Raw genomic sequence first — 20,863 nt, 5'->3', positions numbered from 1 at the left:
GTCAGTTTCCATTCCCTCGGTCACCACCCACCACCGCGATAATTTTATAAGGATGATGACCCTGTGGTTGTTTTTTTATACTAAAGGAAATGTAAAGTTTGTGCAATCTATTTGTTTATGTTATACGAAGAGGGTAGGTGAATAAGCATACTATTCGGAGATGCCCGTATCCGGTTAGAGTTGGGGACAGCTCAAGATTGGTGGAGTTGACGAATGAATGCAATAATGGTACCTTCGTAGTGGTACGGTGGAGTGTAAAGTGTAATTGCTTGGATACCATTAAAATGATAAAAAAAAATAATAAAAAAAATAAAAATAAAAAAAAAAGTATTACTTTTGGGGTAATCTCTTATAGTTGTGTTTATAAGGGAGTCAAACAAAGCAACTCATTTGATGAATCTTTTACGGAATGTAGCAGTTATGTCTTACATATGAGGTACTATAGTCTTATACTTTTGATTAAGAGGTTGTTTGAAGATGTATTTTGCTTTAGTTACTATGTCACTGGCTCGATTTTTATCCTAGGAAAAACTTATAGTTTATGATTATAGGAAAGAGTTAAGACGTACTCATACATCATTAGTTAAATACTCGTAGCTCATAAATGTTATCTCCTCCATTATATGGTCCAAAGACTATCTAATTTGCAGGGAAATATACTAATTCACATAGCCTTTAATTTGTGCCAGGGTGTTCAATGAGGGTTTTGTCCTCTCCATAACACTCCTATTGTAGTTATAGAATGATGCAATAGCTTTGTTCGCCTTTTTATATAGTAATGCGTACATTGGCGAGTTATAACATATATATAATCATTTTCAAAATAAATAATCATAACACAAAACATGTTTTTACAATTATATAAATTAAGATATAATCTCTTATTGATCGACTTAAGACAAGTATAATTCAACAGCAACTCAAAGTATGTAAACTTTGAGGTTCGAATTTTTAACTCCTCTGCGATGGCTAGCTGTATCGCGCGTATTGCGTGTGTAGGCTTTCCTAGTTTAAGAAATGTAAGGATAAAGAAAACTAATGCTGTACGAAATACTCCGTACTTTAAACAGGTTTACTTCTAATATTAAACCCTTGTAAACCCCTTATGTCCCTGCCTCCTCCTCCTGTTCTCCTCTCTCACAGTTATCCATTGAATCGCAGTTGACATTCTCCGTTGAATCGCACTTCAAAATACTTGTATCCTTCATCGAAGCACCTTCAGAGGTAAGTTGTTTCTTATCAATTTCATAATCTAATTTAATTGTCACTGCATAAATTGTAGGGTTCGAAAATCTCAACTATTGGTTCTAATTACTAAATGGCGATTATTTTACCAGAATATAGAATTATTAGCCGAATTTGATTATTGAATCAAATATCCCTAAGATTATGTGAAATTTCGAGATAATTGAATCAAATTTGGTTGCTTATGTATTGCACAACCCTTTAATGTTAGGATTCAACTATGAATTTTGACCTCTTTTCCCTCCTGCCTTGTGTCCTGTGTTTGTTGGTTCTTCAATCAATTGAATCAAATTTGGTTGCTAATGGGTTGTATAGGACCCTTTAATGTTAGTATGGAACTATGAAATTCGACCCTTTCTCCTAAGGCCCCGGTTTAGTTTATCGAACAATTGCCAAAAAGCTTTGGTTTATCTATCTTTTTCAATAACCTGTTATGATTAATTGTCAGTCTAATTCTTCATTTGTGTTTCTGTATATTGACAAAATCTCTTTTTAGTGGGAATCACAATAAGAGATGAAATTAAGCTGCTGTTTTCCTCCTTACACATTTATGTAAAAAAGCTAAAGGCACAAGCTGTGCAGTCGGCAAATAGGCAATAGGGGGTTTTGTGGCGCCTTGAGAGCACCTGCTTGTACCCTTTTCGCCTAATGCATTAGGCACACCCATTTTATTTTATTTTATTTTATTTAATTTTTTATGTCTCCCATTTTTCCTTGTAATTTTCAAGTCCTTGGTGTTTGTTCTGGTTTTTTGGCTGTAAGATTATATTAAATTTGTTGTGAAATAAAATATTTTTGCGACTAAAGTCTAGTATATTTCTGTATATTTGTTTGGCCTTTGACTACATTTTGCACGTCTTTCTAATTTTTGTTTCACTTATAAGTTGTAACAATGTGTAACGTATTCTCTTGTCCTTGTAGGTTATAAATATTTCAGACGCCAAGTGCCACTGGTGTATGTATAACGCAAGATGTATGTTAGCTACTGCATTTCAGATAAATGATTTTTGTAAACAAGATCAGAGAACATTTTTTATTTTCTATGTACATCCAGTGTAAATTATTTGAATATGTGTCAATCATTTTTTTAATGGAAACAATTAATCCTAAAGATGATCCTCCCTGACATATTTGAGGCTAATTAAGATTTTGCCAAAATTTTTAGCCTCATGCCTCTCCATGGATGGCAACAAACTTTGCTACACTCCTACAGGGTGCTTTATATTCCTTTCATTTAATAAGATGACTTTCTTATTCGTCTACTCCGATGGGGTGCTCTATATTCCTTTTATTTTAATTGGACGACTTTCTTCTATTCGGCTAATTTGTTTTTCCTTCGCTATTATGTGTATGGTATCTTGTTTTTTTATCATTTTAATAATTGTGTAGGTCTCGAATTATTGTGAAGAATTTGCCCAAATATGCAACTGAGGATCGTCTTAAAGAATTCTTTTCTGAGAAGGGTGAGGTTACTGATGCCAAGCTCATGCGTACCAGGTCAAAATTTTTCTGGGCTTCTATTGCTCCCAGTTTCATGGTTTCCTTTTGTTTTTATAATCTATTGTAATTTAATGGAAAACTGATTGATTGAATATATTGCGAATTGCAGAGAGGGTAAGAATAGACAGTTTGCTTTTATTGGTTACCGAACTGAGAAAGAAGCTGAAGAGGCTATAAAGTACTTCAACAAGTCTTTTATGGATACATCAAGAATTATATGCGAGGTTTGTTGCATATTTTAATGCCTTTTAATTTTATTTTCTTTTCTTATTAAGAATGAAATGGTAAGTGGTGGTGTTGCTAAAAGTTAGTACAAACCAAGATGTGGAATACAATAATGACATAGTGAATAATATGCTAATTGTTCTTTTAATTTTATAGTTAATAATATACTTATTCTTACGGCTCAAGGAAGAATGAATATTATCTTACCTTGGAATTTGTATAATTAATTACCTGTAAACTCAGAACCGAACCCTCCTTCCTCTTTTTTATTGCATCTTCTTAAGAATTGTATAATAGAATCGGTTAGTGAATTGGTTGGATACCAGTAAGTATCCATTGATGTTCCCATCATCACTAATTCCCTTGAGGCAATTTGTTCTGCTTCCCTGTGCCAAATTGAATTCTGTACCATGTAACATTGATGTAAACCCTATTATTTAGAGTGATTTATCAACTAACTTTGAGTTGTGTTCTTTCCCCTTTATTGTCTACTAGTTTATAAGTATTATTTAGTACTATGAGATTTCAAAGTTTTTTTGTTTGACTATTTATTTTCATATAACAAAAGGTTTAGTGACTAATTGAATAATAATTGTCTACTATTTCAAATGCATCTCCCTCATTAGTAGGTTTTCTTGTATGACTAAACTAATGGTTCTAATCTAATTGTTCAAGTGAATGAAAAATTGGAAAGGGAAGGAGGGAAAATTGAGAATTAAACTCAATTGAATGAGGGATTTAGTTGGAGGGAAGGAGGGAAAGTTGAGAATTAAACTCTATCGAAGGGATTGAGTTGGAAAATTGAAAGAATCTATTTATACATGGGAAATTGATCTTGATGTTTGAAGGGGAAGATGAATATTTATTGTTTTTTTCTTAAAAAAAGGGCAAGAATGAAAGTGAATAAATGAAGATGGGTTTATTGGTAGCTTTGGAAGAGACGAAAGGAATGGAGTTAGAATGGTCATTGATTGAGTTGTCTATGAGCAAATGATACCGAATGGGTGAAAAAGTGATAGTGGTTATTTAGTATAAAATGATGGAAAAACTATTCTGCATAATTTTGTATAGGTTTTATGTGAGGTTTTGCTTCTGCCAGCTGGTCGTTTAATGTCTATTTTAATTTTTAATTTATTTTTATAATAAGTTTAGTAATCATTCATGACAAGGACTATTCCAAGCAAGATTAGCTTTTATCTACCTTCTATAAATGTTTAAGTCATTTTTTTTTTAATTTTATTTATTTTTTTTTTTTTTTTTATTGATTTCAGATATATTGACCATTTAATAATTTTTTGGGGTTTTTGTTAAGGTTGCTTGGAAAGTTGGGGCTATGGATATTCCTCGTCCTTGGAGTCAGTATTCTAAGGAGAAGCAAGAGATAAAGCCTGAGAAGAGCAGTAAAATTCTTAGTGGAAAAACTAAGCCAGACAAGAAGAGCTCCAACTTGAGTAATGAGAACGATGACGCTAAACTTAAAGAGTTTCGTCAGGTTATGCAGCCACGAAGCAAGTCGAAAATGTGGGCAAATGATCTTGTAGTTCCCACTCATGACCAAAGTGGTAAAGGTAACAAGGAGCATGGTACGTTAAAAAAAGATCTCAAACAGCTGAACAGGGAAGAAAATTCTGGAAGGGAAGTTGAGATGCCTGATGAAAATCAAGTGCTCGGAGGGGATGATGAAGACTCAGATACAGATTACTTTAAAAGTAGGGTAACAAAAGAATGGTCAGATTCAGAAAGTGATGGGGATGGTGAAAACGAGTTTAATCTAGATCCATCTGAAGGTAATTTGGATAAGAAGGATTTTAATGAAGAGGATATTGACGAAAGTGATTTTGAAGAATCTAATGTGAACCCTGGAAATGTGTCATCTAACTCTGAAGACACTAATGAAGTGCTTCAGTCTGGTCGCCTTTTTGTCCGCAATCTTCCCTACGCTGCAACGTATGAACTTTCCATTTTTTTCTATTTTAATTCTATGTACACTAGTATTAGCAGCTAGCTAATTATTAATATTTGATCTGAGTTTTCTTGTTTTGTCTTAATTGCATATTTTTTCAGTGAGGATGAGCTGGCGGAGCTCTTCAGTAAATTTGGAAACATTTCAGAGGTCCATCTTGTGATTGATAAAGAGACTAAGCGGTCCAAGGGTTTTGCCTATGTTCACTATAGAGCTCCAGAAGATGCTCTCAGGTAATTAATTTATTTGGCCTGCTGTGTACTGATTGTTTGATGTGGGAATCTTGTAGATCTCAAATAGAATGATTGCTATAAGTCTTCATCTCATAGCATGTCATGATTGTTATAAAGTTTTAAAGGATGAAATAACTAATGGATTGTTGGTGCAGAATTTTCAAAAGGAAATAGTCATTGGTCAGAATCTCATGTTGTGTAATGTCTAGAATCATTGTAATGATGATTGGGCCATTATATTTTGTTTCTTTTTTTTTTTATAGGTATGTGTCCAATACTTTAACAATAATGAAATATGACTCAGAAAATAGAATGGCAACAACGTATTGATTAGGATTAGATTAGCAGAAGTTTGTTTTAGATCTTAATATTTTTTATGCAAAAATTGGCCACAATAGCACAAACTATTGAGCCTGGGCATGGAGTAGCATATCCTCACAACCTTATCTCATGCATAAAGTACGGGGTATGGATGTGACACATTACATAATTGTCCTCACTCTTTGGGTGATTTGCCGGAGTCGGAATGTTTTGATTTTTTTTTTCTTTCTTTCTGTATAAGCAACTATCGTTCTAATTATTATTTTTATTTAATCCAACTTTTAACCTCACATCCTCATGTGACCTTTCAATCAAGCAAAGCCATGGGGCAGGTACATGAACCAAAAGTGATTATTCCGTATAGTCATGCACAAAAATTTTCCTCCTCCATCCCTTACGATCAAATACCTCATTCTAATGCAAATCCATATGCTTTATATCCTTCCTAACTCTTTCCAACCAAGTCATTTTCGATCTCCTTAACTTTTCCATGATCTTACTCTTCCACTATTCGTACAGTGCACTGTGGTGTTACATGTCCGAACCAACGTAGACGATTTTACCTTAGTTTGTCTGCAATGCCTGCTTGCGACACTCACTTTCTTGCAAAAAACTTCATTCCCGATTCTATCTCTTATAGTGTTAGCGCACATCCATCTTAACATGCGCATTTTCGTAATCTCCATCTTTTTAATGTGCTTCTTCTTATAAGCCCAACATTCTATACCATCTAGACATAGAGCAATGTTGGTCTTATGGTAGTCCTATAGAATTTCCCCTTCAAGTCTTGGTCATGTAACACTCGTGTGACCTCTTTCCATTTAGGGTACCCTGACATAATCCTGTGAACCACATCTTGATCAATGTCACCATTCTTGTGGATGATCGACCCAAGATATTTAAAAGACCTTTTAAAAATTAAATCTTAGTTCGCCACCGTCTATATCATCTTCATCCTTCTCTCTCTTTCCTCTTTTACTAAGCCTTAGTCATCATTAATTTCTCTCCAATTCTTTTTGGCATCCTAACTAATAAAAGCACTATTCAAAACACAATGCTGAAAATGGTAAAAGAAAACCGTTGTCATTTTTTGCTAACCCAAAAAGTGCAAGTGAAAAACCATTTTAAGAAAGAATTTATCAGGGGAGATGTGATCCAATGACCATTGAGAGAGGAGTTGAATGTGGTGAGAGTGCCAGAGTTGGTGGAGTTAATGTTAATGGGGGTGATAGTTGGGAGGACAGAGAGTGGGATTGGGAGAGGGATGCAATCCCACTAAGGTCGAGAGAGTGAGATTGGGAGAGGGATGCAAGTTTGGGCATCTAGGTTTTTTATGTTTTTGCAATTTTTTTTTTAATTTTTTTATGCTTAGTTTAGATAGGGCTATTTTTCCTTAAGTCATTCCTTCCCCCCCCCCCCCCCCCCCAAAAAAAAGATTGGGCTATTATAATTTTTTGATCTTTTGGTTTTGACTAGCTCATGGGCATGATGAAATACTCTAATTGGATTATTGTTATATCTTTTTAAGACTATCTTGATTGAAGTATTGTATTTGTTGTTGGCTGCAAATTAGTGCTATTTGTGTTATATTTTTGGGTTTGTTGGTTGGTGGACAAATGTGGATGAGGAGAGTGTTTGTGGTGGTTGTGGCAGTGAATAGAGAGTGTGGAGATTATGTTTGAGCTACTGATGTGATGTGGGGCTGAAGTAAAATAAAAGGGTTTACTAACTAGGGGAAGGAATAAAAAAAATGAAAAATGCCAAAAAAATGAAAAAAAAATTAAAACATTTTAACTCTAGTGAATATCCGGTAGGAGAGTCATCTATGTTTGCGTGGCACCAATATCACATACTTTGCGCCGGGCTTTGCACCAAAGTTCATGTACCCGGGGAAAATAGCTTGTGGCCTTGCGACAGGTTTTGCTTTTTTTGTTTTGTTTAACTTATAATTTAAATTTTTTATATTATTTCTCAGGGCTTTAGAGGAGCTAGATCATTCAATATTTCAAGGTAGATTATTGCATATTATGCCAGCAAAAGCAAAAGATCTGTCATCTAATCAAGGGTAAGTGTCTTGTAAACTTTCCTTTGTTTTATTTGATTTCCAGCAAATCCTAAAAGAAAAGATTGGATGCCATGCTAGGGTAAGCAAAAGATGCTCGGAAAATCATAACAAAGTTTCTATATGTGGGTTGTTGACAAGCTAAGAATTAGGTCATTTGTTAAATCTTAGATATCAAACAAATAAGTAAAGCTCAAGCAAGATACTAGTTCTAGTAGCAAGCACGAGGTCGAACCACGAGGAAAGGGGAAGCTAATTGCAATAGTTTATGATTAAGCTATTCCGAAGTCCTTCAAATGATGCAAATTAAGTAGGAAAACAAATGCTAAAGGCACTATAGAGTTAGGATCCACATTATTACAAGCAATTGAGATAAAATGGGGAATCAATCAATCAATCAATCATTATGTAAAGAATAGAATGTAGGGAGCAATCAAAAGCAATCAAGAACACTTTCTCAATTTCCTAAGCCTAGATCACTCTATGACTCATTCCAAAGAGAAACTTGATAAAAAAATATGCTATCAATTATGATGATCCAAATTCACATTCCCATGCCAAACAAAGATCAACATGCTATTATGCTTATCAACAAGGTTAGCTAATCCTAATTTGATAAACAACAAGCAAACCTCATCGAATCACCTTTAATCAAAAAGTAACTTTGATTAATTTCCCAAATTCTACTCAAATCACCATATAATCATGATTCACCCTAATAGCTAGGAGTCTACTCACTAAGCATGATTATACTATCAAGCACAAAATCAAACAAAAGCATCATCAAAACTGAAATTGGGTAAGAAATTACCTAGAGGATCAATTAAGCTAATCAAATCAATTAAGATCAACTAATACCAAGTAATTCAAAGTAACATCAGCACAAATTATAGTGCAGAAGTAATAGATTTTTCTAGAAAAAGATGCTAGAATTGTGAGGAAATCTTGAACAATGCTTGAATTAAAATTGAAGATCAAATGTTGAAATCACACTATCTCTCTCCTCTAAGTTGAACTAAAATTGTACTAAAAATCTGCTTAACTCAATTACAAATGGTCAACTCCTATTTATAAGAAAAGAAGTGAAAGAAGAAATAAAACCGGGCTGCAAAGCTCAGCGCGTACGCACCAGGCTGCTGCTTGCGCACGCTGAGGGGTCGTACAATGCTTGAGTGAGAGCAGGTGCGAGCGCGCTTGCGAGAGTGATGATGCAGCTGTGAGCGAGGGGGATGAAGTAGGGGAGGGCTTATGCGAGCGTGGTGGTTAGCGATGATGCTAGTCAGATTCATTTGCACAAAAGAATCCCAATTTGGTGGGGGCACACCAGGGGACGTGAGAGGAGGCCATTAGAGCACCAAGCTGATCCTCTTACTCTTCTTTGCTATCTAACTCCTCAAATGCTATAAGCTTGGCTCCATGACTTCCAAAATCTCCGGAAAATACCTCCAAATCACATCTTGAGCGTTGACTAAATCCTACACGTAACGAGAGAAAGACGAGTGAAAGAATAAAAGAAGAAATAAGCAATTTAAGCATGAAAATGTAAATTAAGCACTAATTCATAAACCATATTTAAAAGAGACGAAATCAAGCATTTATCGGAAATGAAAGCTACAAAAAGGGAGAAAATAAGGCTAAAATACTACCCTAAAAGTGCCATAGATGCCACTCATCAGTTGTTTAGAATTCAAATATTGATTTTTATAAAAAAATAAACTATATATAGGAAGCTGGAAGCTTTGAGAAATGCATTTATGACTATATGAGATCCCTTCAAGTTCAAAGGCTAAGATAAGGGAAAGAGAAACAGAAAGGGGAACGCTTGGGAATTACGAATTTCTTCAACCCTCCCTTAATAAATCGGGTGAGAGGGGGGGTGGTTCAGTATTCTTTTCTTTCTCCCTCTCAACAAACTCTAGTTGACTATTATTAAATGTGTATCCATAATGATCTAGGTACTAGATTTTAATTCCCTTACAGAATAACTCTTCTGCTGAAGATATGGTGGTAAATATTGTGGCTTTCTGGTCAGTGCTTGTGGTCAGTTGGTGGCCAGGTTTTGATCTTAAAAGTCTTCAGATTGGGGGCAAATATATTTGTGAGTAATAGGGAGAGAAATGGAGGCAAATATATATCTGGTATCTGAATAGGAATAGGTCATCAATCAGTGATTGTGAAAAATAGTTTTCAAGGGAAGGTTTTGGTGATTGCGAACTATCTCTCTTTACCTGTCAATAAGAGTCTTATTGTATTCAATATTCAATATATATCTTAATCTCGTTTTGTTTTTTGGTGGTTTTTGTGTAAGTTTGTGTATATTTGCCTATTGGACCAATCAAAATCCTATTCCAGCAAAAATTTATGCTGAGTTGTGTTTTAATAAGATGCAATACGCAGAGAATTTTGTCTCTTGATAATTCATCCCAAATGAAGTGAACAATTTAATCCTTACCAAAATTCCTACTGTAATTTTGCTTATCTGTCTTGTGGCAGCATTGATTCATGGATTTGTATTTGGAACAATTTAATAATTACTAAATTATCTTATTCAGAAATCTTTTCACGGAGGGGAAAACCAAAACACTGAAGGAGCGGAGGGTGGAAGAGAAAAAGGCATCAGAAGCTGATGGCAATACTCAAGCTTGGAACAGCTTGTTTATGCGTGCTGACACTGTATGTCTCTATTTCTTTTATGAAAATCTTTGACCCATTTGTTATGCTTGAATTTTCAGTTGTCATGCTGTTGGACTCCTTTTATGTTAAAGGAGTCTGTTCTTTGTGTGGTCTGTACAAATGTTATCTACTTGATGCTTATTATCGTAATATATCTTAGTGTATATGACTCCTAAAGTGTCCGTGCTTTAAAAAAACGTTTGTCATTGCTTATGATTTGTGTCGGGTGTAGTGTTATGTTCAACTTTTAAAGCTATGTGCTATGCTGGTGTTTGTGTGATTCTGGAGTCATAGGTGCTGTAGGCGTTTTTTACATATTGGGCTTTGGTTTGTCTAATGTGTGCCCATGGGCACTTGTTAAGTTACAAAAAATAAATATAGTCCGGCTACACAACATAGTAGGTGCTGTAGGCGTTTTTTACATATTGGGCTTTGGCTTGTCTAATGTGTGCCCATGGGCACTTGTTAAGTTACAATAAATAAATGTAGTCCGGCTACACAACATAGTAGTTGAGATTATTCTAGAAACTCCTTGTTGGGACTATTCTTTTGAACATTTTGTTTCTAATAATCATTTACATTTGATAAAATAAGTATCCCTGCTTCCAATTTTTGACAGTTATTTGTTTTCTGTCGTATCCATAGTACTAGAATCATCATATCATATGTGGTGCTCTGCATATCCATTATTTAGAGACAACCTCTGGCTGTTAAAAGACAAAGTGTTTACATTAATAGAGACAGAACGTCTGGCTGTTCTCAATTGTAGCATTGATTAATATGAGCTCAATTTCTCCACAGATTGTAGAAAATATTGCTAGGAGATTTGGAATCAGTAAAAGTGACTTTTTAGATCGTGAAGCTGATGATCTTGCAGTACGCATTGCTCTTGGAGAAACTCAAATCATTGCTGAGACTAAAAAGGCTTTGACAAACGCTGGAGTAAATGTGGCTTCCTTGGAAGAACTTGCTACCAGGACAACTGAAGGTGTAAAGAGAAGTAACCATGTATTACTTGTAAAGAACTTGCCTTACAGCTCAACTGAAAGTGAACTTTCAAAAATGTTTGGCAAGTTTGGTAGCATTGATAAAATTATACTTCCTCCAACCAGAACATTGGCCTTGGTAAGTCGGTGAGATGCTCAGAAGATATTCTTTAATTTGAGTTAAATGCAATTTCTGCTGGTCTCAATTACGATTTTATAAAGCTTTGTTTATTAAGTTTAATGTCCACGTTGATAGCTGGCCTTCTGCTGGATGATTGTCTTTATTGTCTAGTATATGGTTCCTTTTTCTTATCAATATGCTAGAAATTATCGAGACCCCCTGTTTTAAGGGTAGAATGAAGGAGGGATGGGGGTGGGTAATGTAGTACTGGAATGGCTATGAGAAATTGAATTCTGCAGTGACTACAAACTTTTTTATTTCATTTGCAAATGCAAAACCTTTTTGTACTTGTAACTAATAGTTTCAGTTTGCTATTGTGTGAGTGTTGGCTATTTTGTGAAAAAATTCCATGATTTTGAACTAAAAGTGAAGTGTCCGGGTGTCATATCAATGTCTGAGTGTCTAGGATCCAACACCGGTAGTGAGGTGAAATGAAGCGTCCGAGTAACATAGACTGTGGTAGGGTGAGTGTTGGCGGTGAGGGGTGATTCATTAATCACCACCATTTTCTCTCTTCAACTTAATCTAACCTTTAATAATTTACTAATATAAGCTTGAAATATTTTGCCTAGGAGTCTATGCGGATCTCTTTGTTGCAAATAGAAGTCAATGGAGGTAGTAATGATATAATTTTTTTTATTTATTTTTTTTTATTTTTTTTTTTCAGTTGAAGAAATAATTACTCCCTCTATTTTTTTGAAGTGCCCCACTCACATTATATGTTACTTCTCTCTCTTCCTTTTGACACCACTATCATTTTATAATATTTTTCCCTCTCACATTATACCTAGTGGTCCCATTTATATCTCTTTCTCTCTCTCTTACTTTTCCAAAATTTTTTATTCCTAACCATACCCACTTATATGCTTTCTCTTTTTTTTTTTAGTTGACACCATTTGACTTTTGCACTATTCACAAACTACACTTTCACTACCTTTTTTGATTTATAACTACGATAAAGTATAGTCACGTGAGATCTTGTTTCAATTTATATTTTATAAAATCTATTTTTTCAAAAATTTTATAATATCAATAATTAGAGATATTAATCGTTAAAATAGTGCATTGACAAGCGTGATAATAAAAAGGTGGCAACGCATTATTTTACTCTTTTTCCTAAAACTCTGCGTAGGTGTACACCCCAATGGGGCACTTTAAAAAAAAACAGAGGGAGTATCTGAATTTAAATAGCAATGACGAAAGCATTCTTCACTGTAGAAGGTATAAAAACAACTTATATCTCCCGAAAAAGGTCTGAAGTATTGACAAAGAGATAGAATTATCTGGCTTGTAGAAGCAAATGTAGTGGGCAGCTAAACTTGATTGATGTGTCTATACTTCTTTAGAGGTGATGGATAAATGGAATTTGGGATTTAATGTTTGACGAGTATATTAAGGTTTTAAGGATTATGTATTTTACTCTTCTTTTAAATAACATAAGATCAATTGTGAGTTGAATGGTGCAAGTCGCCGGTTGCTTGATGGTACAGCAGTAATCTCAAGTTTGTATTCATCTAATCATCTTAATTGTGGTTATCTAGTACCTTTGTGATTTATATTGAATGTCATGACAAATATTGGTATTTTCTTAAATTTTAATTGCATTATGTGGTGTGTCTAATTATCTGTATTCTGTACAATTATATTAAGCTTAATAAATTTAGCTTAGTGTTACGTCAGATTTGGTAACTCCTATGGGCTATGGCTGGGCTGCAAGATGGGAATGTTTGTTCAGTTTGAGCTTCATGCATATATTGTCAACTGGGAATTACTTCTTTTGTTCCCATAATATCGCAACATGACGAGGGGACATGTATTTTAAGGAGAGGAGAGAGATAGAGAGGAATAAAAATAGGTAGCCATTTGATGAAGAGAGAGAAAGAGAGTGAGAGAAAGAGAGAAAACGTGTGCAAATAGGGAAATGTTGCAGTATTTATGGAATGGAGGAAGTATTTTTATAATAGTGAAATTTAATATGATGGTATTCTTGTTCACTCTTGGTAATTTAGGTAATCTTTCTTGAACCAGCTGATGCCCGTGCTGCTTGCAGAGGCCTGGCATACAAGCGTTATAAGTAAGTCTTATGTGCTACTATTTGAAGTTGATAGATGTAACCATTCCTTAATTTGGGTACTTTCTCCATGTTTTAATAAGTGTTAAGTGTTACACTTACCAAAAGCGGCCGTGTTTTTATAAGTGTTACATTTATATCTCTATATTTTAATATTATATCTCTCTCTTCTCGTGGTCCCCCACCACTACTTTTTTTATTATTATTTATATCCTTTTACGTTCATTATTTTTCAATAAACTATTAACCCCACTATCTTTCTTTTACAATATTTTAGTACTCCAACTACCTGCTTACCTCTTGTTCTATTTAAGTCAATTAAATTGCCTAAAACTATGTGCCGGTCAAAGCGTAACACTTATTTAAACACGGAGGGAGTAATGTTTTCATTCAGCCTTTGGTAAGTGAAGTAAAATTGACTCTTAGTATCCTTTGTCTCAACAGCAGTTATAACTACTAAACCTTTCCAAATGATTGATCTTCTTTTGAAAAAGACGTCACCTTTCTCTGTGTATTTACTCTCATGTTTTTCCTCTCGTGTTGATCATTAGAAGTTATCTACTGATATCATCTTCATTTAGCAGATTGACTGGTCCTCAGTATAAATGATAAATGCCTCGTTAACCCTTCCATATAATTCTGTACTATTGTATCTGGGGAAGGTGATAAACCAATTTTACCTCTGCCTGTTGATCTGAATTATTGGATGAAATTGTGTAACCACTGGCACTAACCATTCACCCACGATCTGTTAATGTTGCCATGTTGTGACCTGGTCTGCTTTTAAATAGTACTGCTTGATTACTAAATGAAGCTTTGGTCTTATTGTACTTTCTGGCTCCAGAGATGCTCCACTGTATTTGGAATGGGCTCCCGGTAATATTCTTAGTCAAGATTTGGACATTGACAAGAGTAATATGATTGTTGGTGAACAAGAAGCTAAGAAGGTTTCACTTGAACATCAAATTAAGGAGATATCTCAAGATGAACTGGATCCTGATCGTGTTGAGGTTTGACAAATTACAATTTTCTTTTCACTATGTTGTTTCTATTAATCTGATCTCATTTGATAGGGTGTTAAAAATAATTTGGTGTATTAATTATGTCTTTTCTTGCTGAAAATATTGAAGAAGTAAAGGGGGATTCTGGGAGAGATATATTGATTTAGAGATAAAGCTATCTTTTTCCGTGGATAAAATTCAAAAGAAAAAAAGGAAAAATTTAAAGAGAAGGGGACATGTGGTACTAATGGTGAAAAAAATAACCGGCATATGTATATGTTAATTGATCTCAACTCTCTTGGCTAATCGAAAAGATTTTATCACCTCACTGGCGTGCCTGACCTTGTTTCGCTTCGCAATAAAAATTAGAATGCTAGGAAAACAAATTGACCAATAACCTTTTGTTATTGTGTAATATTAATGGTGGCTCGAAAACCCATCAATGCAGTTGTAGATATAGCAATAGGTCGTTTGAATCAGGTTCGGGATTGGCTTTTGTAAGGATTCTAAGGAATCGTCCAATTTGGTTTTGAATTCGATTTGATTTTATGGCCAGTAAGCTTATTGTGATAACACAATCATTGTTGGACAGATTGATGGTTGGGTTGGGTTGGTGTGGGTCAAGTTTGGGTTGTGTCAATAATAGGTGTTATGATTATGGGAAGAGTTTGAGTTTTGGTTCGGGTAAGGTATTTGGGTAAGTTTCAGCTTTGCTTGGTGTATACAGGTGTACAACAAACCTTTTAGCAAGAAATTGTTGGAAAATTTGCTTCAGATTGTTATTCTTTCCCCTCTCTCATCTCTATTTATAAGTTCAACAGAAATTGCATTTTAGTGAAGGCTCAAGCTGTCAATTTAGTTACTGGCATATCAGAAGCAAATGGCTTATGATAGGACTGTTAATATGTGATTAAAAAAGTGTGTTGCAGTTTATATTATCCGTATTATTTCTCAACTTCCATTTGTTTCATTTCAGTCGCGTTCTCTTTTTGTGAAGAGCTTGAATTTTAAGACAGCTGATGAAACTTTGAGGAAGCATTTCAGTGAAAACATGAAAGAAGGGAGAGTTCTAAGCGTCAAAGTGAGCATGCCACACACTCTATTACAGTTTGAAAACTTTTGCTCGCAGTAGCTTGTAACACTCAATTTTGTTCCCCCTCCAGATAAAAAAGCACTTGAAAAATGGGAAGAATGTTTCAAAGGGATTTGGGTTTGTAGAATTTGATTCTGTGGAGACAGCAACAAATGTATGCAGGGATTTACAGGTAAAATAACTATTATTTTTGCTATGTTTATTATGGTCAACCTCAGCAATTGTAAGTTATGTAAAACAAGCAGCTTATTGTGATTTTTTTTAGAGCTTCCACCAATTGTAATTTTGGTTATTTGTAGGGAACTGTGCTGGATGGACATGCTTTAATTTTGGAACTTTGCCACGCTAAGAAGGATGAAAAAGTTCTGAAGAAATCTGGAAATGATCAAAGCTCAACAAAAATAATAGTAAGAAATGTAGCATTTGAGGCAACAGAAAAGGATCTCAGACAGTTGTTCAGTCCGTTTGGTCAGGTAAGATACTTTGTTCTGTTAAAACTGCTTCTCCAACCAACATCTTCACAGAGTACCCTTTTTTTTTTTTTTTTTTTTTTTTTTTTTTTTTTTTTTTTTACATAAACTCATTTGCAAACTTTTGATTCCTCTGTCAATGTTTTTATCAAACTATTTCTGTGTTTTTATTCGCATATAATTCCTCTATTCTTTATTTTTAAACCTATTTTCAGACATTCCCAAATTTATTTATCTGTTTCCGCTTCTGTTTTATTGCTCGCTTTGTTTTGTTCATATTTTTCGTCCACTTTAATATTATCGCTTTTTTTTTTTTCAACTACAATTTTTGCGGATGGTTCCTTTATGATTTATGTTAGCTCACTTTAAATCAATTTGGGACTAAGGCGTAGTAGTAGTAGTAGGAGTAGTAGTTCTGCTAGGCCTGTTATACTCTGCATTTTTTCCCCTCACCCCCTTACAAGAATATTTGTTACTGCATACACACTCAAGGGATATCGTCAGATTATTGGGTTGGTGACTTGGTGTCATTAGCTAGAATTCATTGTTCGTTTGAATTAGTGCCTGTGGCCATGTGGGGCTGGGTTTTAGCCTACCTATTTCAGTTTAGCTCATCACTAATAAGTCAAAAACCAACTGGATCCAACAAGTCGACAAAAAACGAAGAGACTTGAACACATTAAACCTTCGTGCACTCATCAATTCATTACTCTCCATTGTTTTTTCAAGTGCCCTGTTTTATACCAGCACTAAGTTTTAGAAAGTTAGTTGAATGAAATTAAATATTGTGTGAGTGGGTCGATTGTGGAATTAAAAATTATTTATGAGAGTTAGGTCCTGTTTTTTCAACTTGTTTTTAGCTGAAGTGAAATTATATTATTAATGAACTAAAACAATTTTTGCTTAGCTTGAGTTAATTTTTCTAACTCAAAATATGTTTACCATATTGAAGTTATTTACTATTTTCTAATATATATACTCTCTATAGTTATTTTTACCGAATTGAACTTATTTTTATTGAAGTGAAATTAATATGAATTAGACCTAATCCACAACAATGGTTGATTCAATTTGGTACCCTCCATTCCATGTGTTATTGGTCCGATTTGTAGTATGATTCTATTTGCCGGTTGTTTTTTTTGGAATTTACAATTTGACAGTAATAACTCTTTCATGTGTAACAGATAAAGACCCTGAGGCTTCCAATGAGATTTGGGAAACACAGGGGTTTTGCATTTATCAAATTTGTCACCAAGCAAGAAGCTCAAAATGCTCTCAATGCTCTATCGAGTACTCATTTGTATGGGAGACACCTGGTAAGTTTTATTTCTGTTTGTATTCTCCTATATTCTTTAGGTTTCATGTAGTTTTTGCTGCAATGCTGTAAATTAATCGAACAGAAAATGTTTTCACATTTTCTTCAATGTTCATAGTTGTATTTTGCTCAACCAATGTAAATATGCATTAGGGTTTTTTTAAATGAATTCTGAACCAATTTTATTCTTAAGGTCCTAGAAAGAGCAAAAGAAGGAGAAACTTTGGAAGAACTTAGGGCTCGAACTGCTGCTCAGTTTGCTAATGATGAAGAAGGGTTCCAAAATCCTACCAAAATCTCAAAAAAAAGAAAAATTACAGCTCTTGCTGATTAGTGAAGATGATTTTTTTTCCCCTCTTGTAAGCCTCTAATTTTTGTTTATCTTCTTTGAATAGCCTAAGTGAGCTTGCTATGGTTTTGTTTAATTTTTGGTATCTCATTTATTTATAGATTAAATTTTCAGGTATGATATCTAATCTAATCTAATAAACTTAAAGCACAACCAAATACTCCATCCGATCTTTTTTATTTGACATATCTTGACCTTTTGCACTATTCACGTCCTCTTCTTGACCATTTTTTATGATTCATATGCAAATAAAAACATATTTTTCGCGTGATCTTGTTAGAATCGTCTCAATAAGTATTATAACAACATATAATATTATAATTTTTTATAATTTTACCTCTTTCATTAGAATTACAAATATTGATGATTAAATTGTTTAGTGTTAATGTCAAAAATTAGAATCTGTTGTGAAATTAAAGAGAAAGAGGAGAAAGTAGGGAGAGAATATATGTAGGGAATATTTCAAGCATTACCCCAAATTTAAACCCCACTGTAATCATACACTTAAGCATGGTGGCGTCCAAAGAGAAGGAAGATAAAGCAAAAGAGTCGCCAACAAGTTTTAGGAACTTGTAAATCATTCACAAGGTGAAGGTTACACCCCTTAACGATTCAAGAGATCGTTAACTCCAATAGGTCTGGAACCAAAACTGAAAGTTCGGGGATGAAGGTACAAATCCAATCTAAAAGAGGAAGAACCTGCCCTAATAATAAACGTCTACTTTATTCTTCTCGTATTCATGTGCGTTTTTTGATTAACATGCAATCATTAGGTTTACCCTAAACCTGTTTAATCTGTGTTGATTGAATATTAATACACAAATAAAACTATTATTGACGATCACTTTAATTATAATCAAATTAACCCTAAACAAGATTATAAATAATCTTATTAAGCGTGATTACAAATACAATTTCCCTAAACATGCATAAAAGACGTGATCAAACAATAACAATAAATATAATCAACACAATAATCATAACAATAATAATAATAATAATAATAATAATAATAATAATAATAATAATAATAATAATAATAATAATAATAATAATAATAATACTAATTATAATCATAAATCATAAAAAAAAACTCATAATCATGTTAGAGCTTAATATTAGCAAGATCCTAGGCATGATACTAACAAGATTAATAACAAACCCTAGCATGTCACTAAACAATAAAAATCAAAACTTTAACCCTAACATGATATTAGGAGAGACAATAGGAAGCATCATAGAAATCATAATTGATATAAGCAAATCACCCTAAATATGATACTAGGAAGCAATAAAACAACCTAACATGATACTAGGAATCAAAATAACAATCTAACCATGATTTCTACATCATAATATCAATAAAGCAATTAAAGCACTTACTTGGATGTCTTGTACCTCTTTCTAATAACAAAATACACACGTTAGTAACTTCAAGGAAAATATAAAATCAAACAATTAAATTAAATAATTGAAATAAAGATTTAAGACCAAACCCTCAAAATTATCAAACCTTTCACGTCTAGGGCGAAGGCAAATTCGAATTGGGCTAGGTGTGTCTAGATCTTGTGAATGCAGAATTTTGTTTGTGAAAAGGCTAGTTTAGAAAGAGAGAAAATATCAACAATTTCTTGATGAGAGTTGAAAATTCAAAACGGAGGTTTAAGGAGGCTAATTATAACGAAAATAAGCCGGAATATGATAAAAAAGAATCGGAGTTTCAAGAATAATAAAACACGACGATGTCGCCGTACTAGCCTCTGTCGCCGCGCGACAGGCCTGTCGCTAGTGTGTAACTTGCACCGTCGAGCACACGTCAGCCTGTTGTGCGGCGCTGCAGGCAGTTTTCCACACGTTTTCATATTTTTGATAAAATTAAGCGTACGAGGGGTAAAATCGTTATTTCATTTAAAACACTTCTTTTATTCTAAATAAAATTCATAAAACTCAATTATTAATGCTAATCACATTAGGATTCAAAAGAACCTTCTAGAAGATTCTAAAAGAATGTAATCAATCCTAATTGCATTAGGAATGATAATTCATAATAGGCCCTCCTTCAGATCATTGGGCCGCATATAAGGATCAAACCGGGCCCAGTTTAGTAATTTGGCCATTATTTTCTCATTATTCATCGGCATTGGGCTTATAATATATCGTTGGAAAGCTCTTTTCAAACCCGATCCAACTATACCATTACTGGACCCTTGCCATAGACCAAACTAAACTGGATTGACTCTTTTCATAAAATAGGTTTTCGAAAACAGAGAGAAAGAAGAGAATTAAAACTAACCGCAACACTAAATCTTTCACACTTTCAGTTCATTCGATTATGATTCGACGTGAAAGGTTATCACCGGATTTGGTTTTGGGGAGACACAAATGGGTGCCTACAAAAGCCCCCACTTTGACTGAGTTTGGAGAAACGTAAGTTTCGATAACAAAAGTCAAAGTATCGATAGGGACGGAGAATGATTCAGAACGTTATGCGATCCCAAATCATTCTTATAACGCCGATACCTGCAAAACTAATGTTAGTTAAACAGATAAGAGAGTTAAGAAACACGTATCTTGCACCGTCGAGTACACGTCTCTGAGAGTAACCGATTTGTTGTTGCATTGTTGTTGTGACAACCTTCCACAAGCTAGGGAACGCCATCTTGCTTTTTTGATGTTGATATGTCCACGCGTTTCTGAACAAAGAGATTTGACGATCTTCCTCAAGCTAGGGGATACCGCCTGAAGACTGCTACGCTTGTAACTGCCTCCAATTTCCGCTGTGATAGTCTTCTGCAAGCCAGAGAATCCTATCGAAGACTGCTTCGCTTAAAACGATCTTCATCGCTTTGTGTCCATCTTCCGCAAGCCAGGGAACATGATCGAAGATTGCTTCGCCTGAAGCGATCCTCATTTGTTGCGATAATACTCTGAAGAATATCACTGAAGACCAACGCTTGTCAATCCCTTAAAGTTTGCTTGAACTTGCTTTTGCTATGCCAGTGCGTTGATATGTCCAATTTATATAGTGTTTTACCCCCGTCCCATGGTCATAATTAGTAGTGTTTTTGGCTCTTTAGGGCCACTTTTATTACTAATTTGTGTTTTCTAGTGTTTTCGTAGTTTTAGTTGTATTTTTAAGAAAGTTTCACTTTTGGAGCATTTTCCCGGGTTTTTA

At 34.3% G+C, this 20,863-nt stretch overlaps 1 protein-coding gene across 1 annotated transcript; it reads left to right on the top strand.

The window, feature by feature from the left end:
* Positions 1-1,058: 1,058 nt before the first annotated feature.
* On the top strand, positions 1,059-17,894 carry LOC110702769 (multiple RNA-binding domain-containing protein 1-like). Its single transcript, XM_021880514.1, has 16 exons — positions 1,059-1,224; positions 2,167-2,218; positions 2,635-2,742; positions 2,855-2,969; positions 4,283-4,917; positions 5,035-5,166; positions 7,463-7,552; positions 10,102-10,222; positions 11,024-11,347; positions 13,399-13,463; positions 14,305-14,470; positions 15,438-15,542; positions 15,625-15,726; positions 15,854-16,027; positions 17,209-17,340; positions 17,533-17,894. Coding segments are annotated over exons 2-16 (2,412 nt in total). The 5' UTR covers positions 1,059-1,224; positions 2,167-2,216; the 3' UTR covers positions 17,674-17,894.
* Positions 17,895-20,863: the final 2,969 nt, after the last annotated feature.

Source organism: Chenopodium quinoa, unplaced genomic scaffold (genome assembly GCF_001683475.1).
Source record: "Chenopodium quinoa cultivar QQ74 unplaced genomic scaffold, ASM168347v1, whole genome shotgun sequence".
NCBI lineage: Eukaryota > Viridiplantae > Streptophyta > Magnoliopsida > Caryophyllales > Amaranthaceae > Chenopodium > Chenopodium quinoa.
This window is presented reverse-complemented; position numbering and strand designations above follow the sequence as displayed.